At 47.1% G+C, this 24,834-nt stretch overlaps 1 protein-coding gene across 2 annotated transcripts in view; it reads right to left on the reverse strand.

Annotated features, from left to right (window-relative positions):
* The window catches only part of usp34 (ubiquitin specific peptidase 34), a 58,380-nt gene extending 34,207 nt beyond the window's left edge, over positions 1 to 24,173 (reverse strand). Inside the window, exons 1-18 of one of the 2 annotated variants that reach the window (XM_053616043.1) lie at positions 23,212 to 24,173; positions 14,707 to 14,794; positions 13,773 to 14,241; positions 10,752 to 10,802; positions 8,637 to 8,786; positions 8,415 to 8,482; positions 6,748 to 6,940; positions 4,922 to 4,983; positions 3,961 to 4,042; positions 3,784 to 3,876; positions 3,364 to 3,489; positions 3,102 to 3,231; positions 2,812 to 2,942; positions 1,700 to 2,496; positions 1,402 to 1,616; positions 853 to 968; positions 414 to 541; positions 3 to 92 (exon numbers count right to left, since the gene is read on the reverse strand). In XM_053616043.1, coding sequence (XP_053472018.1) covers positions 3 to 92; positions 414 to 541; positions 853 to 968; positions 1,402 to 1,616; positions 1,700 to 2,496; positions 2,812 to 2,942; positions 3,102 to 3,231; positions 3,364 to 3,489; positions 3,784 to 3,876; positions 3,961 to 4,042; positions 4,922 to 4,983; positions 6,748 to 6,940; positions 8,415 to 8,482; positions 8,637 to 8,786; positions 10,752 to 10,802; positions 13,773 to 14,241; positions 14,707 to 14,794; positions 23,212 to 23,254 — 3,032 coding nt within the window. In that variant the 5' untranslated portion in view covers positions 23,255 to 24,173. Of the gene's footprint in view, positions 1 to 2; positions 93 to 413; positions 542 to 852; positions 969 to 1,401; positions 1,617 to 1,699; positions 2,497 to 2,811; positions 2,943 to 3,101; positions 3,232 to 3,363; positions 3,490 to 3,783; positions 3,877 to 3,960; positions 4,043 to 4,921; positions 4,984 to 5,107; positions 6,270 to 6,747; positions 6,941 to 8,414; positions 8,483 to 8,636; positions 8,787 to 10,751; positions 10,803 to 13,772; positions 14,242 to 14,706; positions 14,795 to 23,211 lie in introns of those variants that run through there. The other variant, XM_053616044.1, reaches the window with a different exon arrangement.
* Between the last annotated feature and the right edge of the window lie 661 nt (positions 24,174 to 24,834).

Genomic DNA, 24,834 nt, shown 5'->3' on the forward strand with positions numbered 1-24,834 from the left:
ACATGGTGATCCAGTGAGTGTCGTAGCTCGAGCCGAACTGCTGGAACGTCCCAAACAACTTCGGCAGCAGACGAAGAGACACCACAACGGACCTGGGACGCACAGACAAGGTTCCACACTTCATGTGCCAACTCAACTAATTATACAGCACAACTCTCGCTAGGATAGCTGTCTGTCACAAAGCTAGCTTTCTCTCGCTAGGATGTCTATTTCTTTTGCTAGGAAAGCTTTCTCTCCTAAAGTTAGCCGTCTGTCACCGGGTTAGCATCCTCTCGCCACGCTAGTTCCCCCCAATACTAGCATAACTTCCTCTCCGCAGGTCAGCAATCCCTCACTCAGTTATCCTTAAGAACGAAACGCACTCGAGCTTTACCCAAATGTAGCCGCGCCCAGTTTACATAAAAAGGTCTCACCTGTGGTGCGCAAGGTTCTCCAAACATCCCTCGATGAAGCGCATGCGGATTTGCCGATCTGTGAACCAGCACACGAGGGAACACAGGAGCTTCTCCGCCTCGTTTATCAAACCCTCCGACAAGTGAATCTGACGGCCGGGCATAAAAAGATTCGACAGGTTTAACCAGAATTCTCGCCATAACGCGATACATTTATCGCGGATATCTAAGGAGATACGGAGATTCTAACCGGGACAACCAAGGAGACTGCAATCTTCAGGATTTCACTCACTGTTAGCCATGTTAGCATTTTTAACCAGACTATCCCCTTTGAAATCCTAGGTTACTTTGGGTTCTAAGGGTCAGAAGGTTCAAGATGGCCTCATTTACCCCCTCAGACAGTACCGATATAATCCCCCACTCTCCGTTTGCCCTCCTAGTCTCAGCCCCAGAGTCTCACCGCGTCCTCGTCCTGCACCAGGTCCCACAGGAGTGTGTTTCCTTTCTTACACACGTTGTCCAGGTTAATGTCCGTCACCGCGTGGCCCGAGTACTGGTGTTTATGAACGGCGGGACCTGAGGAGCATCGACACAGTTCATATACATGGACATGCAGGTATGTAAATATCATCTAAGGGTGCGTCTCAATCAGCTCCCCGATTCAGTAGTCAGGGCGCTGAGCAGTGAGGCGGCCATTTTAAAAGTGGTCTCAATCGCGAAATCCTTCCAGTTCACTATATTCCCTTACTGGAAATGACTTATTTCTTTGACATTCTGTATACGATTCGTTTGAGTCTGACGACTTTTAAGCGTTTAATGATTTTTAAAAAGTAGCTATGGAAAGAACCCAAGCTGTACGAACGTAGACTAAGCACATATTAAACATTCGGAAAAGTACGCAAGTATTCAAATAACGTGCTTGAATCGTTTTGTCTACTGGACAGATCTTGACGTGTAGGCAGTGTGTCTCACGGCGTGTGCGTGACAGCAGGAGGAGCCGGGAGCGTACCTTGCACCAGGTGCTCGTGGTATATGGATGCCAGGTTGGGCAGGTGCTGCTGCAGGTGTGAGCTGAGCTCGGCGTGAGAGTTAATCTGGACCAGCTCCTCCTCGCAGCCTGACTCCTCGCCGTCGAAATCTGCCATGTTCTTCTCAGACTTGGCACTGACCTGGGAACTGCTGCAACTCACGTCGTCTGCACTCAGCATGTCCTCGACCATGTGACTACAGAGAGAAGACCAGCTTAACAATCAACCCAACGTTATAATATTGTGCCCAACCGAGGTACCCGGATGTCCAGGTCTTACCCTTCATGATGATGGTGATGGTGGTGGTGGTGGTGGTGGTGATGGTGCTGCGGGTTGATAAAGCGCCTGCAGTTGAACAGTTCGTTGCCCATGGCTTCAGACAGGAAGTCGGTGGCACGGGTTAAGCAGGGAGGCTCCTGGGTTATTGGCGTGCTGTGTGAGGTGCCCATCTCTGGTCCCATCCCCTGCTGCTGCTGAGAATTCTGGGATTGAGAAAGGGAGGCAGGGTCGATACGCTCTTCCGAGGACCCTTCTAAACAGGCCGGGGAAGAGGAGCAAGCGTCCAGAACTCTCAAGGAGGAAGATGACGACGCGGTCATGGCAGAGGCGGCTTCGGAGGAGAACGACAAGGTTTTGGGTTTCTGAAGACCGGGCCCGATAGAACCGGACGTGACCGCTCCGGACATTCCAGGTCTTTCCGGAGGGCCCTGGACTTCTCCGAGAGCCTCGCCGGCCTTCCGTTTACGGACTTCTGACGTCAGAGCGTCTCGAGAATCTCGCGTTTCTTTCTGCGGGCTGCGCTCGGAGGCGGCCGTCGGCCGGTCCTCTTCGTCGTCCTCGTCGTCGTCGTCTTCCTCGTCGTCCTCGTCGTCTTCCTCCTCCTCGTCCTCCTTTAAGGCTTCGCTGTCGGCTATGTCGGAGTGGAGCTCGCTGCCGGGGCTGCCTGCCGATTGGCTGGCTCGGCTCGACTCGGCCTCGTTGCTGGAGGCTTCGCTGCGGCCGCTGCTGCTCCCCGGCCCGCTGCTGCCCTCCTCGCCGCTGTTCGCCGTCTCATCCGAGCTGCCCTGCATCGACTCCTGTGCGGACGAAATTTAAACGCGCAGTAATAAGTAATAAGTGTAACACAGAGTTTTATTTATCTAGGAGTCCGAGAGCGTCAGAGAACCTGTATTTAAATCTCCAAACGGACTTTCTATAGCTTACACTTTATCTGTACTGCATCTATACTTCACTACGCCGGTCAATTTGGCTCAGTTCCTTTGATTCATGATTTATTCCAAAATAAACGATGGGCATGTGATGGGCATGTGATGGGCATGTGATGGGCATGTGCTAGACACAGAGCAACACAGTAGACTGTAAATGAGTCTAATGATGATCGCGTGCGAGACCTCAGTGTCGGAGAGCCTCTGCTGGCCGCGCTTCCCGCCGCCCATGATCGGCTCGTCCATCTCCATGTCGCTGCCACCGCTGTGATGTGTGTCGCTGTTGTCGCTGCTCTCCGGGCTCGCCGCCGGGGAACCTGGGAAAGGGATTAACGTTTAAATTTGAAAAAATTGAAGACTTTGTATTCATTAGTTAAAATGATTATTCAGCATGGAACCGAATATATTTACATGTATAATGTACATAGCAGGTGCGTTGCTGTTAAACTTGCTGCCTCAGACACACACATACACACCTTTCTTGTTGCCCATCGGCATGTTGGTGTTGAGTAGAGAAGCGAAGGAGCTCTGTTTGGAAAGCTGCGCCTTGGCCGCCAGAGCGTTGTTCCACAGCGCCTTGATCAACATGGACGCCAAGTACAGGGTCTACGAGAGACACACACACACCCCTTCTCAATCAAGACTCATCAGCATAACTTCTTATCTTGCTGTAAGATCTAAGCATTCGAAGTGTGCATGTGTGTGTGTGTGTGTGTGTGTGTGTGTGTGTGTGTGTACCTGTTCGGTGTGTGCGCTAGGATGGAGTCCAGACACCAGGTTGAGGACGTGTCTGAGAGGCACAGGGTCCAGGTTCTTGATGAGGGAAGGGAACAGGTCGTGGATGTAGCGGCTGCAGTGCTTCAGCTGAGAACGCAAAACAAAGACGCCTCACGTTCAATTCAAACCAAACAAATAAACAAAAACAAAAACATTTGGTCATTTAGTGATCAGAAGGGTGCGAGTTCAGATCCCTGAACCGTGTAGTGCGCTCGAGAAAGACCCTGTGTGAAGAGGTTTCCTCCTTCACCTTATAATGGCAATGTTATAGATATTCACAAACTAACAGATGTTATGGAAACGTGTGTGTGTGTGTGTGTGTGTGTGTGTGTGAGAGAGTGTGAGAGAGAGCGAGAGAGGGAGGGTGGGTGTGTGTAAAACCTGAGCAGCGGCCCAGATGCAGTCGACGTGCTGAGTGCTCAGTCTGCCCTCTGCAGCTAGGAAGTTCAGGATCACTTGGCACTGTTTAATAATCTACAACACACACACACACAAATTACTCTTGCGTGTAACCTCGAAAAATGAGTGCACAGTTCCAGGAGGAAGGAAGACACCAACCTCAATGTGCAAATTTGGTCCAAAAATGTGCTCTATCACGTTGTTGTTGATGAGCCAGTCGGCGAGTTCCTTTGCTATCGACCTGGAGGAGGGGGAGGAGGAGGTCGTGGAGGAGGGGGAGGAGGTCGTGGAGAAGGAGGAGATAGAGGTAGTGGAGGAGGAGGAGAAGGAGGAGAAGGATGTAGTGGAGGAGGAGGAGGAGGTTGTGGAGAAGGAGGAGAGAGAGGTAGTGGAGGAGGAGGAGAAGGAGGAGGAGAGAGAGGTAGTGGAGGAGGAGGTTGTGGAGGAGGAGTAGAAGGAGAGAGGTAGTGGAGGAGGAGGAGGAGAAGGAGGTGGAGGAGGAGGTGGTGGAGGAGAAGGAGGAGGTGGAGAAGGTGAAGAAGAAGGAGGAGGAGGAGAAGAAGGAGGAGGAGAAGGAGTAGGAGGAGGAGAAGGAGGAGGAGAAGGAGGTGGTGAGGAGAAGGAGGAGGTGGAGAAGGGGGAGGAGGAGAAGGGGGAGGAGGTGGAGGAGAAGAAGGAGGAGGAGGAGAAGGGGGAGGAGGAGAAGGGGGAGGAGGAGAAGGGGGAGGAGGTGGAGGAGAAGAAGGAGGAGGAGGAGAAGGGGGAGGAGGAGAAGGGGGAGGAGGAGAAGGGGGAGGAGGTGGAGGAGAAGAAGGAGGAGGTGGAGGAGGAGAAGGAGGAGGAGGTGGAGGAGGAGGAGGAGAAGGGGGAGGAGGCGGAGGAGGAGGAGGAGAAGGGGGAGGAGGAGAAGGAAGAGGTAGAGGAGAAGGATTAGGAGGAGGAGAAGGGGGAGGAGGAGAAGGGGGAGGAGGAGAAGGGGGAGGAGGTGGAGGAGAAGAAGGAGGAGGTGGAGGAGAAGAAGGAGGAGGAGGAGATACGCAGAGATTGTAAAACACAGAAGTGTTTATAAAAGAAAAGAAAACTTGAAAGAAAAAAAAGAAGAAAAGAAAAGTGTACTCACGTCTCCGTGTCAGACACCAGAGACTCGTTATTGCAGACGTCGTTAAAAGTGTGCAACTGATTCTGGAAAACAAAAACGGCATGATCTGTAACACAGACGCAGAACCAACAGCGAGAAGGTTCTTTAATAAACTGTAAATAAACACACGAGAATTTACACGTGGTATTGTAACAGCAAGGCATCTACCATCAACGTGTGTTTCCAGAAGATTCTGTTTGACCCCAACTTTAAATACAACAGAAAAGGTGATTATTTTCCAGTAACAGCACGTCCTGAATTCTTTTATTCCTTTTACACCACAGCAACTCGTCATACCAACATGTCATACTGTTCATCCTTTTACAGTCTCTCACACACACACACACACACACACACACACGCACACGCACGCACGCACGCACGCACGCAGTCACGTCCCTCACCAGCCTGGTCAGTACGACAGAAATCGCCGCTTGTCACGTTATCGGGGGGATAAATGAGATTTTAAAAAGATCAGAGTGTAAACTGGTCCGTCCTGAAGACTTTCCTGCGGTGGAAAAGCGAGTACCTGTGACAAAGCGCCGGCACTGCAGACTCCTCCCATAACCGACCACTTCCTCATATCAACAAATACACCATGTTATAGTTTAAACAACACCCTTAACCCTTTCACACTCGTAAAGCTGGGCACCAGCAGAGTCAGATTTGTAAAACGCTCACACGAGAAATCCGGTATACGTGAAAATTCACGAGCGCGCGTAAAACGAGTAACGCAAACCCCGACTTTGAATCGCATCGTTAGCACGGATGACGGCACTTTCATTTAACGTTAAAAAAAAAAACGCTCGAGGTTACGCGGCTCGTTTTCATGACGTTTACAGCGTTTCGCAAGACGTCCTTACGTTTCTCCGAGCGGCCCGTTCGAAAACGCATCCTCGTGCCGTACGCCGACCGAAAGAAGATTCGGCGCTCGATTATGATTAATAATAATATCCTCGTCAATTATTTTTATTAGCACAGAAGCATCTAACTTCTGTCTATCATACTTTACCCTGACGGCTCATTTCGTGCTCCCAGCTGCGACCTTTCGTGGAATTTTGTGGGCGTCGCCGCATGCAAATACTAAGCGAATACATGCGTGTGTACGAAAAAAAATATATAATTTTTCTTTTTCTTTTTCAATTTTAGTCTCTACACAACTTCGCTCGAGTTACGACGAGGCCCCGTTGTTCGGCGGCTTAGATCACGCGGCGTGTACGACATACGGGTCTCTGTGAACGAGCCGTTACCGTAGAAACGATGGCGTTAGAGCTGCTGTTATAGAAAATGGATGAAACAAAATGAACACACTGACAGGAAGTCAAAAGCGTACTGGGGGGGGGGGAGGGGAGAAGAAAGAAAGAAAAGTTCTGATACTAATCTCGCTGATTTAAAAACGGACTTAATAGCGAGTTTCGAGGGGAAAAAAGAGAAGAAGAAAAAAAATCAATAATAGTCTGCTAGTCATCAAATGCGTTTTTAAAAAGGAGCGTCTTAAGAGACATCAGTTACACACACGTTTCCTTAACCTGACCGCTATTAAAGAACACGGGAGCGTTGTTTTTTTTTCCTCTGAGGACCTGAGGGCTCAGGTGATGATCTGCTCTGCTTAAAATAAGCTTAAATAATATAATAAAGAGACACGTTTTAGCAGAACATACATCACATGTATCTTCTATTTATTCTGGGAGTTACGGTGACGCGCAGAAGAATAAATCGGTGATTAAGAGATCCAGATCACGTGATCCAGAGGCTCGTGGTAAATAAGTGTGTGTGTGTGTGTGTGTGTGTGTGTGTGTGTCTCTCACCGTGATCTGGCTCAGTCCAGCCAGTCTCATGGTGAGCGTAGGTGACATGAAGTACTTAAAGGCGAGGTCGAGGCTCTCCTTGTCGAAGCACAGCGCGCTGTCCAGAGGCTCCTTCACTGTGCTCCACATCAGGTCAGCCATGTTCCTCGCCGCGCTCTGGCGCAGCTCCTGATCTGACAGCTTACACAGGTACCTGCACGCGCACGCACACACACACAAATTAGAGAGAGAAAGTGAAAGATGGTAAGCGAGAGCCAGAGCGAAAGTGAGACAGCGATGGTGAACAGTAGCAGGTAACCCTGTATGACTCATACACATGCTTACATCCACCGTCATGTTACACGACACACACACGCACGCACGCACGCACGCACACCCGATTCAGCAACAACTCAGCGCACGTTCTCCAGGAAGACACCGAGTTTTGCAGGTGTGGACAATAATACGCTGAACAAAATGATCTGTAGTTCTCCCTCTCTCTCTCTCACACACACACACGACTCTTCAAAAACATGACCACACAACTTCAGCCTAAACATTCAGTTTAATAAACAAATCAACAAAAAGAAAGGAAGGGGAAAAAAAAGAAGAAGAAGAAGAAGAAGGAAAAAAAAAGAGCTGAAGAGTTTTGAGACAGAATTATTTATTCGCTCTTCACCGGCCGTTCTACAGAGCTGCTGTAACGCTGCCGTGTCTTTTCCTGAGTCACATGACCAGCGTCTATCCACTTCCCGCCAGCCGTCTGGCTCCCTCAGGGTAATCTGAGGAGAATCACGGTGGCTGTTGCCATGGTGATAGATGCTCTTCCTAGCAACCCGACAGAGAGGCAGCAGAAAGAGAAACTTCCCCCATCTGACTCAGCTAATAGATTACAGAAGAGTTAGCATTACAGGACTGGACTGGCGACAGAGGGACGTATACACAGGCCACGCCTCCTTCTAGGGGACGGAGACAAAACAAGACTACGCCTACTTATATGGGACACAGAGGCCACACCTCCTATGGGACAGATACAGAGGCCACGCCTCCTTCTATGGGACAGATATACAGGGGCCACGCCTCCTTCTATGGGACAGATATACAGGGGCCACGCCTCCTTCTATGGGACAGATATACAGGGGCCACGCCTCACTCTATGGGACAGATATACAGGGGCCACGCCTCATTCTATGGGACAGACAAAAAAAGACAGGGGGCACAAAGGCCACACCTCCTTCACAAGAACCAAGGCACAAAGGCCACGCCTCCTTCACAAGGACCGAGGCCCAATGGCCGCGCCTCATTCACAAGGACCGAGGCCCAATGGCCGCGCCTCATTCACAAGGACCGAGGCCCAAAGGCCGCGCCTCCTTCACAAGGACCGAGGCACAAAGGCCGCGCCTCCTTCACAAGGACCGAGGCACAAAGGCCGCGCCTCCTTCACAAGGACCGAGGCCCAAAGGCCGCGCCTCCTTCACAAGGACCGAGGCCCAAAGGCCGCGCCTCCTTCACAAGGACCGAGGCCCAAAGGCCGCGCCTCCTTCACAAGGACCGAGGCCCAAAGGCCGCGCCTCCTTCACAAGGACCGAGGCCCAAAGGCCGCGCCTCCTTCACAAGGACCGAGGCACAGAGGCCGCACTGGGACTGATGGATACGGAGAAACTTGAAACGTGTGGAAGTGTTCTCACCTGATGACGTGAGTGCGGAAGGGGATGATGTGCTGCATCACAGCCGGAATGTGCAACCATATCCTGATCTGCAACCCAAAGCAAATTGATTCATTAAATTAAATTCTGTGATGGTTTTTAAAATGAGTTTAGAAATGGTTTATAAGGTTAGCATTATGTCCAGCAATAAAGGTAGATGCAATGTCTGTGCGTGCGTGCGTGCGTGCGTGCATGCGTGCTTACGTTCGAGACGATGGTGATGAAGGCATGTGCGATGGGGAAGGGCAGCGTCTCCGGAGTCCCCGACTCAAAGCAGTTCTTCATCAGAGACAGACCATGTTTCCCACAGAACAGACACACGTACCGCAGCAGATGCAAAGGAACCTCCACGTCCTACAACACACACACACACACACACACACACACACACACACACACACTTTACATTTTCTGGACATAATAAGACTACATAATAAGACCACAGTTCCCGCTCTAAATACCACCGCGTCCAACCGGACCCACTGTTCCCGCTCCAAATACCACCGCGTCCAACCGGACCACAGTTCCCGCTCTAAATACCACCGCGTCCAACCGAACCACAGTTCCCGCTCTAAATACCACCGCGTCCAACCGGACCACAGTTCCCGCTCTAAATACCACCACATCCAACCGGACCACTGTTCCCGCTCTAAATACCACCGCGTCCAACCGGACCACAGTTCCCGCTCTAAATACCACCGCGTCCGACCGGACCACAGTTCCCGCTCTAAATACCACCGCGTCCAACCGGACCACAGTTCCCGCTCTAAATACCACAGCGTCCGACCGGACCACAGTTCCCGCTCTAAATACCACCGCGTCCGACCGGACCACAGTTCCCGCTCTAAATACCACCGCGTCCAACCGGACCACAGTTCCCGCTCTAAATACCACCGCGTCCAACCGGACCACAGTTCCCGCTCTAAATACCACCGCGTCCGACTGGACCACAGTTCCCGCTCTAAATACCACCGCGTCCAACCGGACCACAGTTCCCGCTCTAAATACCACCGCGTCCGACCGGACCACAGTTCCCGCTCTAAATACCACCGCGTCCGACCGGACCACGGGTCCTCCCCTGTAACCAATATGATTTTAAATGAACAACACGCTTAGTTATAGCATTTGCGTTCTGGATCATCATCCTTGTGAAATAAGTTTCATCATATTGTAATAAAACCAGCCTAAAAAGATGCAGTAGGTTTACGTGTCTCGCAGTAGCCTTCACCCTCCGGAGGGTTGAGGGCCACCACACAATAGGGGAACAAACACAGATTTGAAGAATAAGGTCACGTCGGTCTACAACTCCGTTTCACCAGAGGACCACAAATAGCACAGTCATTCGTACACACACCCTCAACTTCCTCTCTCAGACATAGCATGAGGTCACCAACTTCCTGGGCCACGGAGACCTAATACACTCGGCTCTTTTCTTATTATTTAGATAAACGCAGCTGTTTAGGGACGAACCGCTTCTTACACAAATTCTTTTAACTTTGAGGATTTGATATATTAACTAATATAATTAGCACGTTTAGGGTCTTTAATCAACTTTAAAATCGGTGCAGATGTTTTCGGTCGCTAAGCGCTAGCTGGCCCTGCTAGCTTTCATTCGTGTCCTTGGACACGGTCATCCTCTCAACCGTTTCTCAAATAGTTAGCATAATGCTAACCTACACTGACTTTCCGTATTTAGTTAAGAATTTCTCACTGGGGTATCCCCCCCCCCCCAGCCATTTTTAAACATTAGCATCGTGCTAACAGACGACCTTTCTAGGATTCATTTGGTGTGAATGATGTTAAAACTGAACAAGTCTACACGCCCCTGTCATGTCAGAGCTTTTTCTACCTTTATTGTAAACTTTTAACCTGTTAATTAAAGTGAAAAACAATAAGTCAGAAATAGTTCTGACATGATTTAACTTGGTCTCATTCTTTTCCATCACAAAAACCTGCCGTTTTAACAGGGGTGTGTAGACTTTTTAGATCCACTTGTATCTCACCAACATAGTCCTTTAACATTGTCCAAATCATTCAGCGTAATGCTAACAAACAACTCTGGTATTAGTTCGTGGCAATGAACGCACTTCTCACCAAAGTAGTCTCTTCCCTAAACCATTTCAGAAATAGTTAGCATGATGCTAACAAACGAGCGCTGCAGTATCTGCCGTTTTCCGCATACGTTAGCGGACGTATGGGCTAGCGTCACTCTGACTGGCTGATTTTGCGCTCTTGGCATAACGAACAGGTGAGGATTGAATACACTGATCAGGATTTTACCCGTTCATATCTAAAAGATAACAGAGACACAGCGCTTACGTTCATGTCGCAGAAGGAGCCGAGAATGTTGCTCTCCTGAGCCGAGATGTCCTGAGAGAGGGAGACAGGAAATTAGAGAAGAGGACTGAGCATAATACACACTCAACTGAGAACACACACACACACACACACGAAGGATGTGTTGAACACACACAACTGCATACGCATGTGAAAGTATGTGTACACCTATATAGCATGCTGTTTGGCAGTTGTGTACCTCTAATTTACAGTGTGTGTACCTCTAATTTACAGTGTGTGTACCTCTAATTTACAGTGTGTGTACCTCTAATTTACAGTGCGTGTACCTCTACAGTAGGATGTGTGTACCTCTAATTTACAGTGTGTTACTTCTACAGTACAGTGTGTTACTTCTACAGTACAGTGTGTGTGTACCTCTATAGTACAGTGTGTTACTTCTACAGTACAGTGTGTTACTTCTACAGTACAGTGTGTTACTTCTACAGTACAGTGTGTTACTTCTACAGTACAGTGTGTGTGTGTACCTCTACAGTACAGGGTGTGTGTGTACCTCTACAGTACAGGGTGTGTGTACCTCTACAGTACAGTGTGTGTGTACCTCTACAGTACAGGGTGTGTGTGTACCTCTACAGTACAGGGTGTGTGTACCTCTACAGTACAGGGTGTGTGTAGCTCTACAGTACAGGGTGTGTGTGTACCTCTACAGTACAGTGTGTGTGTACCTCTACAGTACAGGGTGTGTGTGTACCTCTACAGTACAGGGTGTGTGTGTACCTCTACAGTACAGGGTGTGTGTGTACCTCTACAGTACAGGGTGTGTGTGTACCTCTACAGTACAGTGTGTGCGTACCTCTACAGTACAGGGTGTGTGTAGCTCTACAGTACAGGGTGTGTGTAGCTCTACAGTACAGGGTGTGTGTAGCTCTACAGTACAGGGTGTGTGTACCTCTACAGTACAGGGTGTGTGTAGCTCTACAGTACAGGGTGTGCGTACCTCTACAGTACAGGGTGTGCGTACCTCTACAGTACAGGGTGTGTGTAGCTCTACAGTACAGGGTGTGTGTAGCTCTACAGTACAGGGTGTGTGTACCTCTACAGTACAGGGTGTGTGTACCTCTACAGTACAGGGTGTGTGTACCTCTACAGTACAGGGTGTGTGTACCTCTACAGTACAGTGTGTGTGTACCTTTACAGTACAGTGTGTGTGTAGCTCTACAGTACAGGGTGTGTGTAGCTCTACAGTACAGTGTGTGTGTACCTCTACAGTACAGGGTGTGTGTAGCTCTACAGTACAGTGTGTGTGTAGCTCTACAGTACAGTGTGTGTGTACCTCTACAGTACAGTGTGTGTGTACCTCTACAGTACAGGGTGTGTGTAGCTCTACAGTACAGTGTGTGTGTAGCTCTACAGTACAGTGTGTGTGTACCTCTACAGTACAGTGTGTGTGTAGCTCTACAGTACAGGGTGTGTGTAGCTCTACAGTACAGTGTGTGTGTACCTCTACAGTACAGGGTGTGTGTAGCTCTACAGTACAGTGTGTGTGTAGCTCTACAGTACAGTGTGTGTGTAGCTCTACAGTACAGGGTGTGTGTAGCTCTACAGTACAGGGTGTGTGTAGCTCTACAGTACAGGGTGTGTAGCTCTACAGTACAGGGTGTGTGTAGCTCTACAGTACAGTGTGTGTAGCTCTACAGTACAGTGTGTGCGTACCTCTACAGTACAGGGTGTGTGTAGCTCTACAGTACAGTGTGTGTGTACCTCTACAGTACAGGGTGTGTGTAGCTCTACAGTACAGTGTGTGTGTAGCTCTACAGTACAGTGTGTGTGTACCTCTACAGTACAGGGTGTGTGTACCTCTACAGTACAGGGTGTGTGTAGCTCTACAGTACAGTGTGTGTGTAGCTCTACAGTACAGTGTGTGCGTAGCTCTACAGTACAGTGTGTGCGTACCTCTACAGTACAGGGTGTGTGTAGCTCTACAGTACAGTGTGTGTGTACCTCTACAGTACAGGGTGTGTGTAGCTCTACAGTACAGTGTGTGTGTAGCTCTACAGTACAGTGTGTGTGTACCTCTACAGTACAGGGTGTGTGTACCTCTACAGTACAGGGTGTGTGTAGCTCTACAGTACAGTGTGTGTGTAGCTCTACAGTACAGTGTGTGTGTAGCTCTACAGTACAGTGTGTGTGTACCTCTACAGTACAGTGTGTGTGTAGCTCTACAGTACAGGGTGTGTGTAGCTCTACAGTACAGTGTGTGTGTACCTCTACAGTACAGGGTGTGTGTAGCTCTACAGTACAGTGTGTGTGTAGCTCTACAGTACAGTGTGTGTGTAGCTCTACAGTACAGGGTGTGTGTAGCTCTACAGTACAGTGTGTGTAGCTCTACAGTACAGGGTGTGTGTAGCTCTACAGTACAGTGTGTGTGTAGCTCTACAGTACAGGGTGTGTGTGTAGCTCTACAGTACAGTGTGTGTGTACCTCTACAGTACAGTGTGTGTGTAGCTCTACAGTACAGGGTGTGTGTAGCTCTACAGTACAGTGTGTGTGTACCTCTACAGTACAGGGTGTGTGTAGCTCTACAGTACAGTGTGTGTGTAGCTCTACAGTACAGTGTGTGTGTAGCTCTACAGTACAGTGTGTGTGTAGCTCTACAGTACAGTGTGTGTGTAGCTCTACAGTACAGGGTGTGTGTAGCTCTACAGTACAGTGTGTGTGTACCTCTACAGTACAGGGTGTGTGTAGCTCTACAGTACAGTGTGTGTGTAGCTCTACAGTACAGTGTGTGTGTACCTCTACAGTACAGGGTGTGTGTAGCTCTACAGTACAGGGTGTGTGTAGCTCTACAGTACAGGGTGTGTGTACCTCTACAGTACAGTGTGTGTGTACCTCTACAGTACAGGGTGTGTGTACCTCTACAGTACAGTGTGTGTGTACCTCTACAGTAGGGTGTGTGTACCTCTACAGTAGGGTGTGTGTACCGCTACAGTAGGGTGTTTGTGCCGTATAGTGTGTGTGTGTGTGTGTGTGTGTGTGTGTGTGTACCTCTATAGTAGGGTGTGTGTTATGTTTGTAGGCTGTGTAGAGGGGAAACTGGATCTGGAAGATTTTGGCAGCACACAGCAGTAGTTTCTCTCTCTCCTCTGTGCTCCAGGAGCTGAACAGATCCGGGCTGCACTCCTCCGCTGATCCCTCGCTCCCGCCCGGCCGTGACTCGCAGCTCTGGTTCAGGGTTTGGTTCTGATTTTCGGCTGAACTTGCCCCCTCCCCCCCACCGTCCTCCTCCTCTGCCGAGTCCCGCTCCACGTTCAGGGGCTCGTCCTCGTTGGGCGAAGGCTGGGGATGGCCAGCGCTCCACTCAGACTCCGCCCCTTCACCTCCTCTGTTGCCATGGGTGCTGCAGAGGCGGTCCCTCAGACTGGTTACCTGGGCGATGACCAGGTTAATGAGGCCATAAACCAGTTGGTTGAACACCTCCAGGTGCTTGTACTCTTTGAAGCAGCACAGACACTGCCTGTAACAAACACAGGGTTTTTTTTTATTAAATCATATTACCTTTATTATAAATTTATTTATATATAATTTATTAGCAATTTTTAATTAACACAGAAGTGGGGATTTCCCGCGTACAGAAGAAGCAGATCACTCCTTCCTCAGAACTATGTCTCAGACCGGCGGGGATGACCCAACACTTTAGCATTAACGCTCGCATGAGCAAGGAAGTAGGCCAAAGGTCACATAACTGTCCAGCACATTCTAATCGCGGCTGGGAACGCCACCCCCATTTCAAACAAGGTGTGCATATTATTATCTATACGAAGGTGCAGAACACCTTAGAACGTGAAACTCTACAGGACCTTTACCTGCGAGTCAGCGCGGAGAAAATCAATGCTGTGTGGATATATTATACATAACACTGAATGGGTGAATAAATAATAAATAAACTATGAATAAATGATGAGCGAAAGAAGAACCCGACCTCTGTGTCCATGTGCCGATGTAGTTGAAAACTCTTAAGGCATGGTCCTTCTTCAATTGCAGGCCGTCCGAACTGTCTGCATCCGAGACTGGAGACGGGGGAAAAGCAAAGATTATCGACTCGATTATTTAAAAAAAAAAAAGTTTGTGTTGGAGAAATATTTCTGTGTCAGCAAGATTCAGCCAAGTTCCAAGGTTTATATAGGGGTTTTCTAATAATCCGAGGACAATAATAATAAATTTTATATATATATATATATATATATATATATATATATATATATATATATATATATATATATATATATATATATAACCCCGACTCCTGCTGCCTTTCTGCCATTCTTCCCTGCTGCCATTCCACCTTTCCTCCTACTGCCATTCTGCCCTGCTGCCATTCCACCTTTCCTCCTACTGCCATTCTTCCCTGCTGCCATTCCACCTTTCCTCCTACTGCCATTCTGCCCTGCTGCCTTTCCTCCTACTGCCATTCTGCCCTGCTGCCTTTCTGCCTTTCCTCCTACTGCCATTCTGTCCTGCTGCCTTTCTTCCTACTGCCATTCTGTTCTGCTGCCTTTCTGCCTTTCCTCCTACTGCCATTCTGCCCTGCTGCCTTTCCTCCTACTGCCATTCTGTCCTGCTGCCTTTCCTCCTACTGCCATTCTGTCCTGCTGCCTTTCTTCCTACTGCCATTCTGTTCTGCTGCCTTTCTGCCTTTCCTCCTACTGCCATTCTGCCCTGCTGCCTTTCTGCCTTTCCTCCTACTGCCATTCTGTCCTGCTGCCTTTCTGCCTTTCCTCCTACTGCCATTCTGTCCTGCTGCCTTTCCTCCTACTGCCATTCTGTCCTGCTGCCTTTCTTCCTACTGCCATTCTGTTCTGCTGCCTTTCTGCCTTTCCTCCTACTGCCATTCTGTCCTGCTGCCTTTCTAGCTTTCCTCCTACTGCCATTCTGTTCTGCTGCCTTTCTTCCTACTGCCATTCTGTTCTGCTGCCTTTCTTCCTACTGCCATTCTGTTCTGCTGCCTTTCCTCCTACTGCCATTCTGTTCTGCTGCCTTTCTGCCTTTCCTCCTACTGCCATTCTGTCCTGCTGCCTTTCCTCCTACTGCCATTCTGTCCTGCTGCTTTTCCTCCTACTGCCATTCTGTCTTGCTGCCTTTCTACCTTTCCTCCTACTGCCATTCTGTCCTGCTGCCTTTCTACCTTTCCTCCTACTGCCATTCTGTCCTGCTGCCTTTCTTCCTTGCTGCCCTTCTGTCCTGCTGCCTTTATACCTTTCCTCCTAATGCCTTTAACCTGCTGTTATTCAGTCACCCCGCCTTCCTAAACACAATGTTTCACATCGGAGACTTTGAAGACTTTTCCCATATAAATCCTTTCAGAATAAATCAGTTAATGTGGCATAATGCGCTACAGCAGTGAGCTAGAAATACCACTACAACGTCGTTCTCTGCTCTCCATTACCGTTTTGTCCTTCTGATAAGATAAGTGTGTGAGAGATCTGGTGTTGCTTGGTCGATGTTTTGGCACATTATGCCACAGTAAGGTTTTTTTTTTTTTTTTAACGTCCTCGTCTCTGTGTGCGCGTACTTGGTATGACTGTAAAACTGACATCATCATCATCATCACACACACACACACACTCCTGGGATTTTAGAGACTTTTTTTTAAAACAACCTTGACGTTCATTTATGATTGTACCCCAAGAAAAATCAAGTTTCCAGAGTTTGCATAGCCGTGCACGTTCCTGATGTGTGCTGAACACACACACACACACACACACACACACACACATCATAGTGTATGTTAAACCACAAATCCTCTCTGTCTCACACACACCAGAGGCAGAGTGGTTAGTGGTGAGAAAGATGCAGAATATAGTGTGTGTGGGTGAGAGTACACATTCCTGAAACACACACACACACACACACACACACACACACACAGAGCTGAAGCAGACAATGCAGAGTACAGTGTGTGTGTGTGGGTGAGATTAGGTCTGATTTCAGTTGGCGTCAGTGGGATTTCTGAGTAAACACGCTACAGCAGATATCCCAGAGTTCTCGTCACCATCCCGGTGTGTTTCGTTCGAAAAAAAACAATCCAAAAAAGGCAGCATCAGGACGGCCGTCTCCCTTCGGGCCCGTACTGTACAATAGAGTCAGCAAGTTTTCTTACAGTTGCTACGGTAACCGGTAAATCAGTGCCATTTAACCCTCATATTACGTTGGAAGGGGGGGAGGGGGGGGAAGTTACACCCATTATGTTAGGGGTCAAATTGACTTAATAAACAGCAAAGAATGGCTTAAAACGGTAAACCTTTATAACCGCTTTCCCCAGGAGAAATATTTGCATACAAGTTCATGACCCTAAATGAGGAACGTCGAAAAAGTTCAAAGAGAAAGTGAGAGATTAACCAGTATTTCAGACGCCTCAAATGTGGAAACGGGTCAACTGACCCGTAACATGATAATAGGGGGGATAAAAATAAAAAAATAAATATTTTTTTAAAAAATTAAAAAAACTATTAAAAAAAAAAAAAGAACGCAGTCATCGCAGATCTCTAAAAACATCTTCACCTGCTTTCTGTGGAATAAGCGGTCAGATACGCGAGAGAGAGCGAGAGAGAGAGCGAGTGAGAGATTTATCCCAAACACTTCAACAAGAGCGGCAGTGAAGGCCCGGCTCACGGTTACCATGACAACAGGGGAGTCGCTGGACTTTGGTAAGGTTCTCAGGTTCACGCGAGCAGCTGGACGGCCTCGACCTCGACCGGCTTTCAAATCCTCCCCTTTCTTCTTTCTCCTCACGCGGACGGACGACAGGTCACGGCGCTGAAACCGCCGCCTCACCGCGTTTCACCGCGTCACGCCGCGCTTGTTTCGACATCATCGCTGTAATCTTTTCTTTTTTTTTTTTTTACGCATGCAAAAAAATTACAAATAAAAAAAGGTTACTTTTTTTTTTTTGTCCTTGTTGAGAGACGGAAGCTGGAGCCGGGCTCGAGGGCTCTCTCTTTTTATCCTTCATTTCCGTCCGTATCGTCTTCTATTATAATAATAATAATAATAAAAAACAGCACAGGTAACGACTCGGCTGCGAGACCTCTACTCGGTCCGTCTGAAAAGTTCCCGTCCGGAACGTTCCTCCGCAACGTGGAAAACAAACCAACAAATCCTCTTCCATAACTCCATTCTCATCCTCTCCCGAAAGGCCGTTTTAAACATTTACAGCATTATAAAAAACATCTTTATCGATACAGTACCGTAATTAACGCCACGCTTTAGTTTCCGGTCGAGCTTCCAGTTTGTGAAGACGTTACCGTAGAAACAGCGTTTTAACTAAATTAGATGAATTCAACTCCGAGACAAAGTCTGTACATGTAGGCTTGTTGATTGAAAAGATGATTCAAATGAGATGAAAAGTGAACGCTTTGGAGAAACACGGCGATTAAAAGGAAGTACATCCTTCACAACAAATTAAAACCTTTTCCGGTTTTGTTAGTTCGTGTCTCTGGCACGACTCACCCCTATTAATCACGCACACAAAAACAACAACTCAATTCTTCCACTAAACTGCCGCGACGGGACTCCCCCAAAATATCTCGCAGTGTCATCCACTACGTTTACACGGACAGCAGTAATCTAATCATCGACCTTATTCCGAATTAGACGATATTCTGATTACGGTGTTTACATGACTCACTTTTAGAACATTCCCTTCGTATTCCCGTCTCACGTGTTGTTATATCCCCGCGCCACGCCGTCCGACGTTCCCGCCAGAATTTCACCTATCGGCATACAGTCGGTCTTCGTTATGGGACCGTATACGGTTCTGGGTGTTTGCATTTTTAATTTTACGAACGCTTCGAGTGCGGTTAATTATTAGTCGTGCTGTACGTGCGAATAGACGACTGCTTGAAGCCGTGGGCTGCGTCCCGAACCGTGTACTTACCGAAATACATGTATTTCACCTGCTATATTGGAGGCAAGTACGCGGTTTGGGACGCAGCCGTGCTCTCTTGTTTGCCGTCGAACGGTCGAGCGCTGCCGTGTGTGTACGTGTTCTGTCGCACAACGCGGTGAAAACTCCCACACGATGTTAATAGTGTGATTAAGGTGTGCGCATGTCTGTAACGCACGTCCATAATGCGACTAAAACAGGAACACTCCACACGTCTTCATTCCGTTCGTGTATGACTTTAATCGGATTAAGGTCGTCGATAATCTCTGTTTACATGCTAGTTTTAATCGGGTTAATATCGGATTATCGTTGTCCATGTGAACGTACTGACGGAGTGTGAGCTGTTGCACGGTTTATTTCGGGCCTACACGTTTTCTTTATTTTAATAAAAGTGGTTCGGCCCTCGCTATACATTTCTCTCGTTACGACGTTAATAAAGAATGAAGAACGGAAGCCGTCTCTGTCTTACGCAGAAGTTAAAAAGTCTCCTCCTGTCCCGCGGTCATCAGTCAGCGCTATCCGGTCGAGATCAAAGTAAATACGCGCCTCTCGGCTTCCTCTTTACGCGCTGCACCCGATTTATTTATGAACGTCTCGTTCCGTTTCGATCCGTTCGCGCGCGTCTAAAATGTCAGACTTGCAGTTCCCATTCTTACGCCGTCATCTTTTACACCTGGAGCTGCGTGACGCCGTTCAGGAGACGGTGACGTCCGAACAGGTGCCGCGGACGAAGCGGGGAAACGTTTAACTCCATCGCGACGTAAGCGGGTTTATATTTCGCAAGGAGGGGGGAGGTGGTGTTACCTGCTCGTACGGGTGCTGTCGCTATGGTAACCAGGTCAGACACACAAATGATTAAAAGCGGACGAGAATTCGGACCTTTCACACAATAAGAGACGAAGCTAAAATCCATCTCCGATACGGTTTCAATACAAATACAGCGTATTGTGCAGGGCGCTGAGGGAACAAATCCAATAAACTCGTTTCACTGATTGTAAAGTGTGCGTGTGAGAGAGAGAGAGAGCGAAAGAGAGAGAGAGCGAAAGAGAGAAAGCGGCGTGCGAGTCAACACATGCCTCGCTGTCAAGCTTCCTCCACGTGGTGAAAAGCCTGATTTGCCCCTCCCAACTTATTCAGCGTTAGATACATACAACCGGCACATCTGTCTCATTTCCTATTAGTTGTATCTATGTCACACACACACACACACACACACACACGGCGACACGAGGAGGAGATAGCTGCCCATATATCAGATTTGGAGGTCAAAGATCAAACTACATGTGGACACATGGGCCTGTCACTCAACAAAAAGACATGTACGTGTGTGTGTGTGTGTGTCTCTCTCGCTCGCTCTCTCACACACACACGGTGCCGGGTTTCATGTGAATGTTGCGCTTAGCTGTGTTAGCAGGTAATTTTCGTATGGTTGTAGAAATTCGTAAAACATTAGTGATGAGGCAGAGTGAAGTCTCGTGAGATTTCGGTTAAAACCGAAGAACAGAACTCCAGCACAAATCGAACGTGTAGTACGCCGTCACTGCAGGTTCAGAAAAGTCTTCGCTGTTAACAGACCCCCCCCCCCCCCCGAAAAACAGTTTCCTGTTCGCAGTAAAACAGAACAACAGAGTGTCTGATCCATGACCTTGACCTTCCCCCCCCCCCCCCAATCTTCGTTTGATTTCGCAACATAAACGTTAACTTGTCATTCCCCACAGAGTTGCTCCGTCAACCATACAAAAAAAAGTCACCCAAACACGAAATTAAACTATACAGAAAGCAGGATCGCAACGAGACCGACGAGCTCCCACCATTTTGGAATCGTGGAGCTCGCGTGACAATCCCGAGGCAGGGAATAAAAAAAAAAAGATTATTTCATCTTTAAATGTACTCACGTTAGCGTGCACTAAGCCAAAACTAGGAAGTGTGAATTCGGAGCGCTGTGATTTTCTGACCTTCACGCGTCCGAGCTGTAAACAAAACATGTCCGCGTCCATTCCGTTCGCCTTTTCATAGCAACAAGCTAGCTGTGATGGGTGACGTGTATCTTCCTCCTCAGAACGGTGAACCGTAGAGTCAGTGTTATAGATGTAACGGGCGAACATGTTGACTGAGCTAACGCTAATACAGTAAATAACTCGTTTAACATCTGAGAAGTGTTTGGTGCCGATGCCGTGAGCGGCCATTTTGATTTGACGTCCCTCGCTGAACTCGGGGCTGAGGAGACCGTCTGAGTTACGGTGCCGGAGTTCGGCACGGAAAGAGAGCTTTGTTTGATTTGATCGTGGATTTATAACGGCAAATACGTAAATATTATACAAATCTGGAGTCGTATTCCTTCAGAGTGCCGAGTTCGACATCGTACGCCCTAACTAACATCCGTTATTCGCGCTAAAAAGATAGATGATAAAGTATTGGCACCCTCGAGCCTCGTTTCCGCCATGTTGATTCGAGGTCACTTGGGGTTGAAGAGACCGTCCCGAGTTACGCAGTAGATGGAGCGCTTTCTCTGGGGTTTGTTTTTTCCCGTAGTCGGCGGTCGGAAAATCCACGCGTTCAATAGTTCAGATTAAATTTTGCTAGTCAATTCCCACCAAGGATTAAAAGTATTGGCACTCTCAAAGCCTCGTTTCAGATGCCCGGCACAAGAATGGAAACCTAAGCTAAGCGAGCGAGCGCTGTACGCGTACACATAAAAAGATAATAAAGTTAGGACTTCCGATGACGTGCTTGTGAGTAGTCCAACGACGATTCGGGTACTCGTGCGAATCTCGGACTCAAAAACCGGGAGACTTTCGCACTCTGCATGACTCGGAGCTCGAGCAGGGAAATAAACAGTCATGTTTATATCAAATGTATCGATGGTTAAATGATTTTTGAAGCTTGATATTATCTCAGAGGATAGATTTATCACTATTTTATCACCAGTTCAACCTTTACTACACTCTGTTCACCTGTTCTAGTGTTTAAAGAAAAAAAAAAAGTGTGGGAGGGGTTTAAAAATAAAAAAATAATAAGCCTTTTTGTCAATGCAATGGTATTTTGACATGGACCACAAATTTACCTCAGAACTAAACTCAAATGTAAACATAAACACAATCAGCTATTGTTAAAGTTTCTCATTATAGAGGCCCATCAGCTCCTTTGTACTTGTGCCTATGAAGCACAACTATGTTAGCTAGCAGGCTAACAAATACCAGCACAGCTAGCAAACAAACAGACAGCACCAACACAAAGACGTGTTTGGTTAAAAATAAATAAACAGCAGTTAAAATCATTAACGTTATGATAATTCAACACAGTGTCAGGTAAAGACATTAAACTCTGGAACAAACGCAAGTCCAAAACAGCTGCTGCTAGCAACAAGCCCCGTTAGCTTCCACTGCTAACGAGTTCGTTCGCTAGCTAGCACTTGCACCATGTGGCTAAACATAACAAAACATCAGTCTAATTTTATGATTTATTTCTATTTTAAAAGACACGGGACGTGTTTTCAGACATTCCACCTCCCTAAAACCAGCGGGATGTGATTATTTCCATCCCATTAGCGGTTCACTGCTAGCAAAGAAGACTAGCTAATTGCTAGTCAAGCTAGCGAAAACACACACACACACACGGGCTAGCTGTCATTTTTGTTGTCAAAACCACCAAACTACCATTTTTTTCTTAGATATTTAACACATGATGAGTGATTTAGTTGTTGTAAACGGTTGTAAGTGTTTTATAGTGTTTAGTGTGCTGTAAAAACAACCGTGTGGTAATGACAACGTAAAAAAAACAACACAAAAAAACAACAACAAAAAAAAAGAAAAACAGCAACGGTGATGTTGCTGCTATGGCTAATGCTGGCTAGGGTAAATAAAAGCGAATTGATATTTTGTGTGCTTAAGGATAAAGGAGTATGTGGCCGTATTAGGATGAATGTGAGTTAGAAAATAATAATAATAATAATAATAATAATAAACACGAGTTTAATGGAAGGTAACGCTAACGTGCAGTGATGATGTGGATTAAATGAACTAAAGGAAATGAGAGGCTGGGTGTTAAAGACACTGCGTTGCACTGGCAGGGTCAGGATTTGTCTTGTGCAGCATGAAACTGCTGATTTGTGCAATAATTACTAAAGTAAAACATGATCATGAGCACGTTTTTCCTGTCTGATGCATGGACAGGAGAGGCCAGATTTGGATCAAACCGGATCACTGACATGCATGCAACATGACATTCAGATCAAATGCTTTGCATCTCCTTTGGGCCTACAATAGACAAAACTGAACATCACATATATGTGTATATGTGTATTATTGCAATAATATATGATATATACATTGCATGATTGCAAAAAAAAGTCTACCCACCCTACTCAGACATAGATAGTGAAGTTACTGCAAGCCAAAGATCTGGACTAACTTTAATTTTAATGCACACACACACACACACAATAATAATAATAATAATAATAATAATAATAATAATAATAATCGTGATGCTAATAATAATCATCATCATCATCATCATCATCATAATAACAATAATACTTACTTTCATTCAGCACCTCAACCAGCTCGGCGCAGTTTTCACACATTGTTCATGAAGAAGGAAAGAAAATGAGAAAAAAAGAAGAAAAAAAAAGAAAAGAAAAAAAGCTTAAAGTGCCAAAGTCAAACCATTGGAAATTGTTGATGGATCCTAAATGTTGTAGCAGCTGTACTGTTGTTGTTGTTGTTGTTTTTTTCATGTAAAAAAGCAAAAAGGGAAAAAGGCCCCAGACGCAATGCTTGATTAGATTTCTCGTTCTGTTGTTGTTTTTTTTAATATATATATATATATTTTTAAAAACCCCACAAGAATAAGGGAGATTTAAAAACCGCTCCGACGGAATAATTTCCCCCTAGCTTTTAGCTGTTCAGAGACAGTATTGTGAGGCACTAAGTTGTCGAGAGTCGAGTCAGACTCCAGTCGGAGCGCAACTGAACACAGCACATACAGCAGCCATGTTGAAAAGGGGCAGCGGCATTCAAGAGCATCATCGGCTTTTTCCGGCTCTTCTCCTCCGCTGCGCTCGGCTCTTTCCGGAAATCTCGCGATGTCTCAGTTATATCGCGGGGCTTGGGCCAACGGCTGTTGGCAGTCACGTGACCTACTGTTTCCAAACCAAAGCACGTTAAATTTATCGCGCTTACACAAATTAATACTTCAAATGAAATAAATATATAAAAACTAAGTTATTAGGCGATGTAAGGAATCAAACATGACACGAAGCGCTGTTCTAGAAAAGGAATCAACAACGTCATGGTGTGATACGCCATACCAGTCCCTGACCCGCGTATTAGAATTAGAACGCGTATTAGAACGCGCGCGTTAATACAAACCTGTGACTTGCATTAAAGCCGGGACTACTTTCAGGGCTGCCGTTTTAATAGGGGTAAATACAGACAGGGAGTGCTGTTCTATTAATATAGGGCCAGTTATATGGAGTTAAATTTGTGCCAAAAGGACTGAACGTAACTTTTTTTTTTTCGAGAAACGAACAAACATAAACAACGAATGAGAAATGAAAACAGTGAACGCAGTGGCAAAAATAAAACAGTGCTCTTCGAATAAACAGCGTTCTCTGTTAACAGTCTTCTACGCTTCGTTGTCGCTGATCGTGGTTCATGAACGCGCTGCCGGAGTTTACGTTTTCAAACTTTTCATTTAAGCGCCGCAAGGCATTCTGGCGAAAACTTTGACGTATGGGTGGGGCTTAACAGCGATTTACTCTCATTGGCTAGTGAGATTTGGATCGACAGCTCGAGTGTCCAGCTGAGGAGGAGGATGATGTTGATGACGACACTCCATGCCGCTCCCGAGAGCTCATCTCGAAATAATAGTCAATATGAGACTACGCAAACCTCAAATATTAATTACGAACTAACACGCTGAGTAAGTCCGTCATTAATTTCCACTAGAAAGTACAAACACTGTAACTATACAGAGAACCGCATCCGGAACGCTCGCCAAAATTTGAGACACCGAAGTCTCTACTTCCAGGTCAGGGCGCTGTCCGTCCAAATCTCACTAGCCAATGAGAGTAAATTGCTCTTAAGCCACACCCACACGTGAGGTTTGTGCTAGAATGCTTAACGTAAACCTGCGGAGAGTAAACGAAAGGTTTGAAAATGT

The sequence above is a fragment of the Ictalurus furcatus genome, chromosome 26, assembly GCF_023375685.1.
Source record: "Ictalurus furcatus strain D&B chromosome 26, Billie_1.0, whole genome shotgun sequence".
In the NCBI taxonomy this organism is placed as follows: domain Eukaryota; kingdom Metazoa; phylum Chordata; class Actinopteri; order Siluriformes; family Ictaluridae; genus Ictalurus; species Ictalurus furcatus.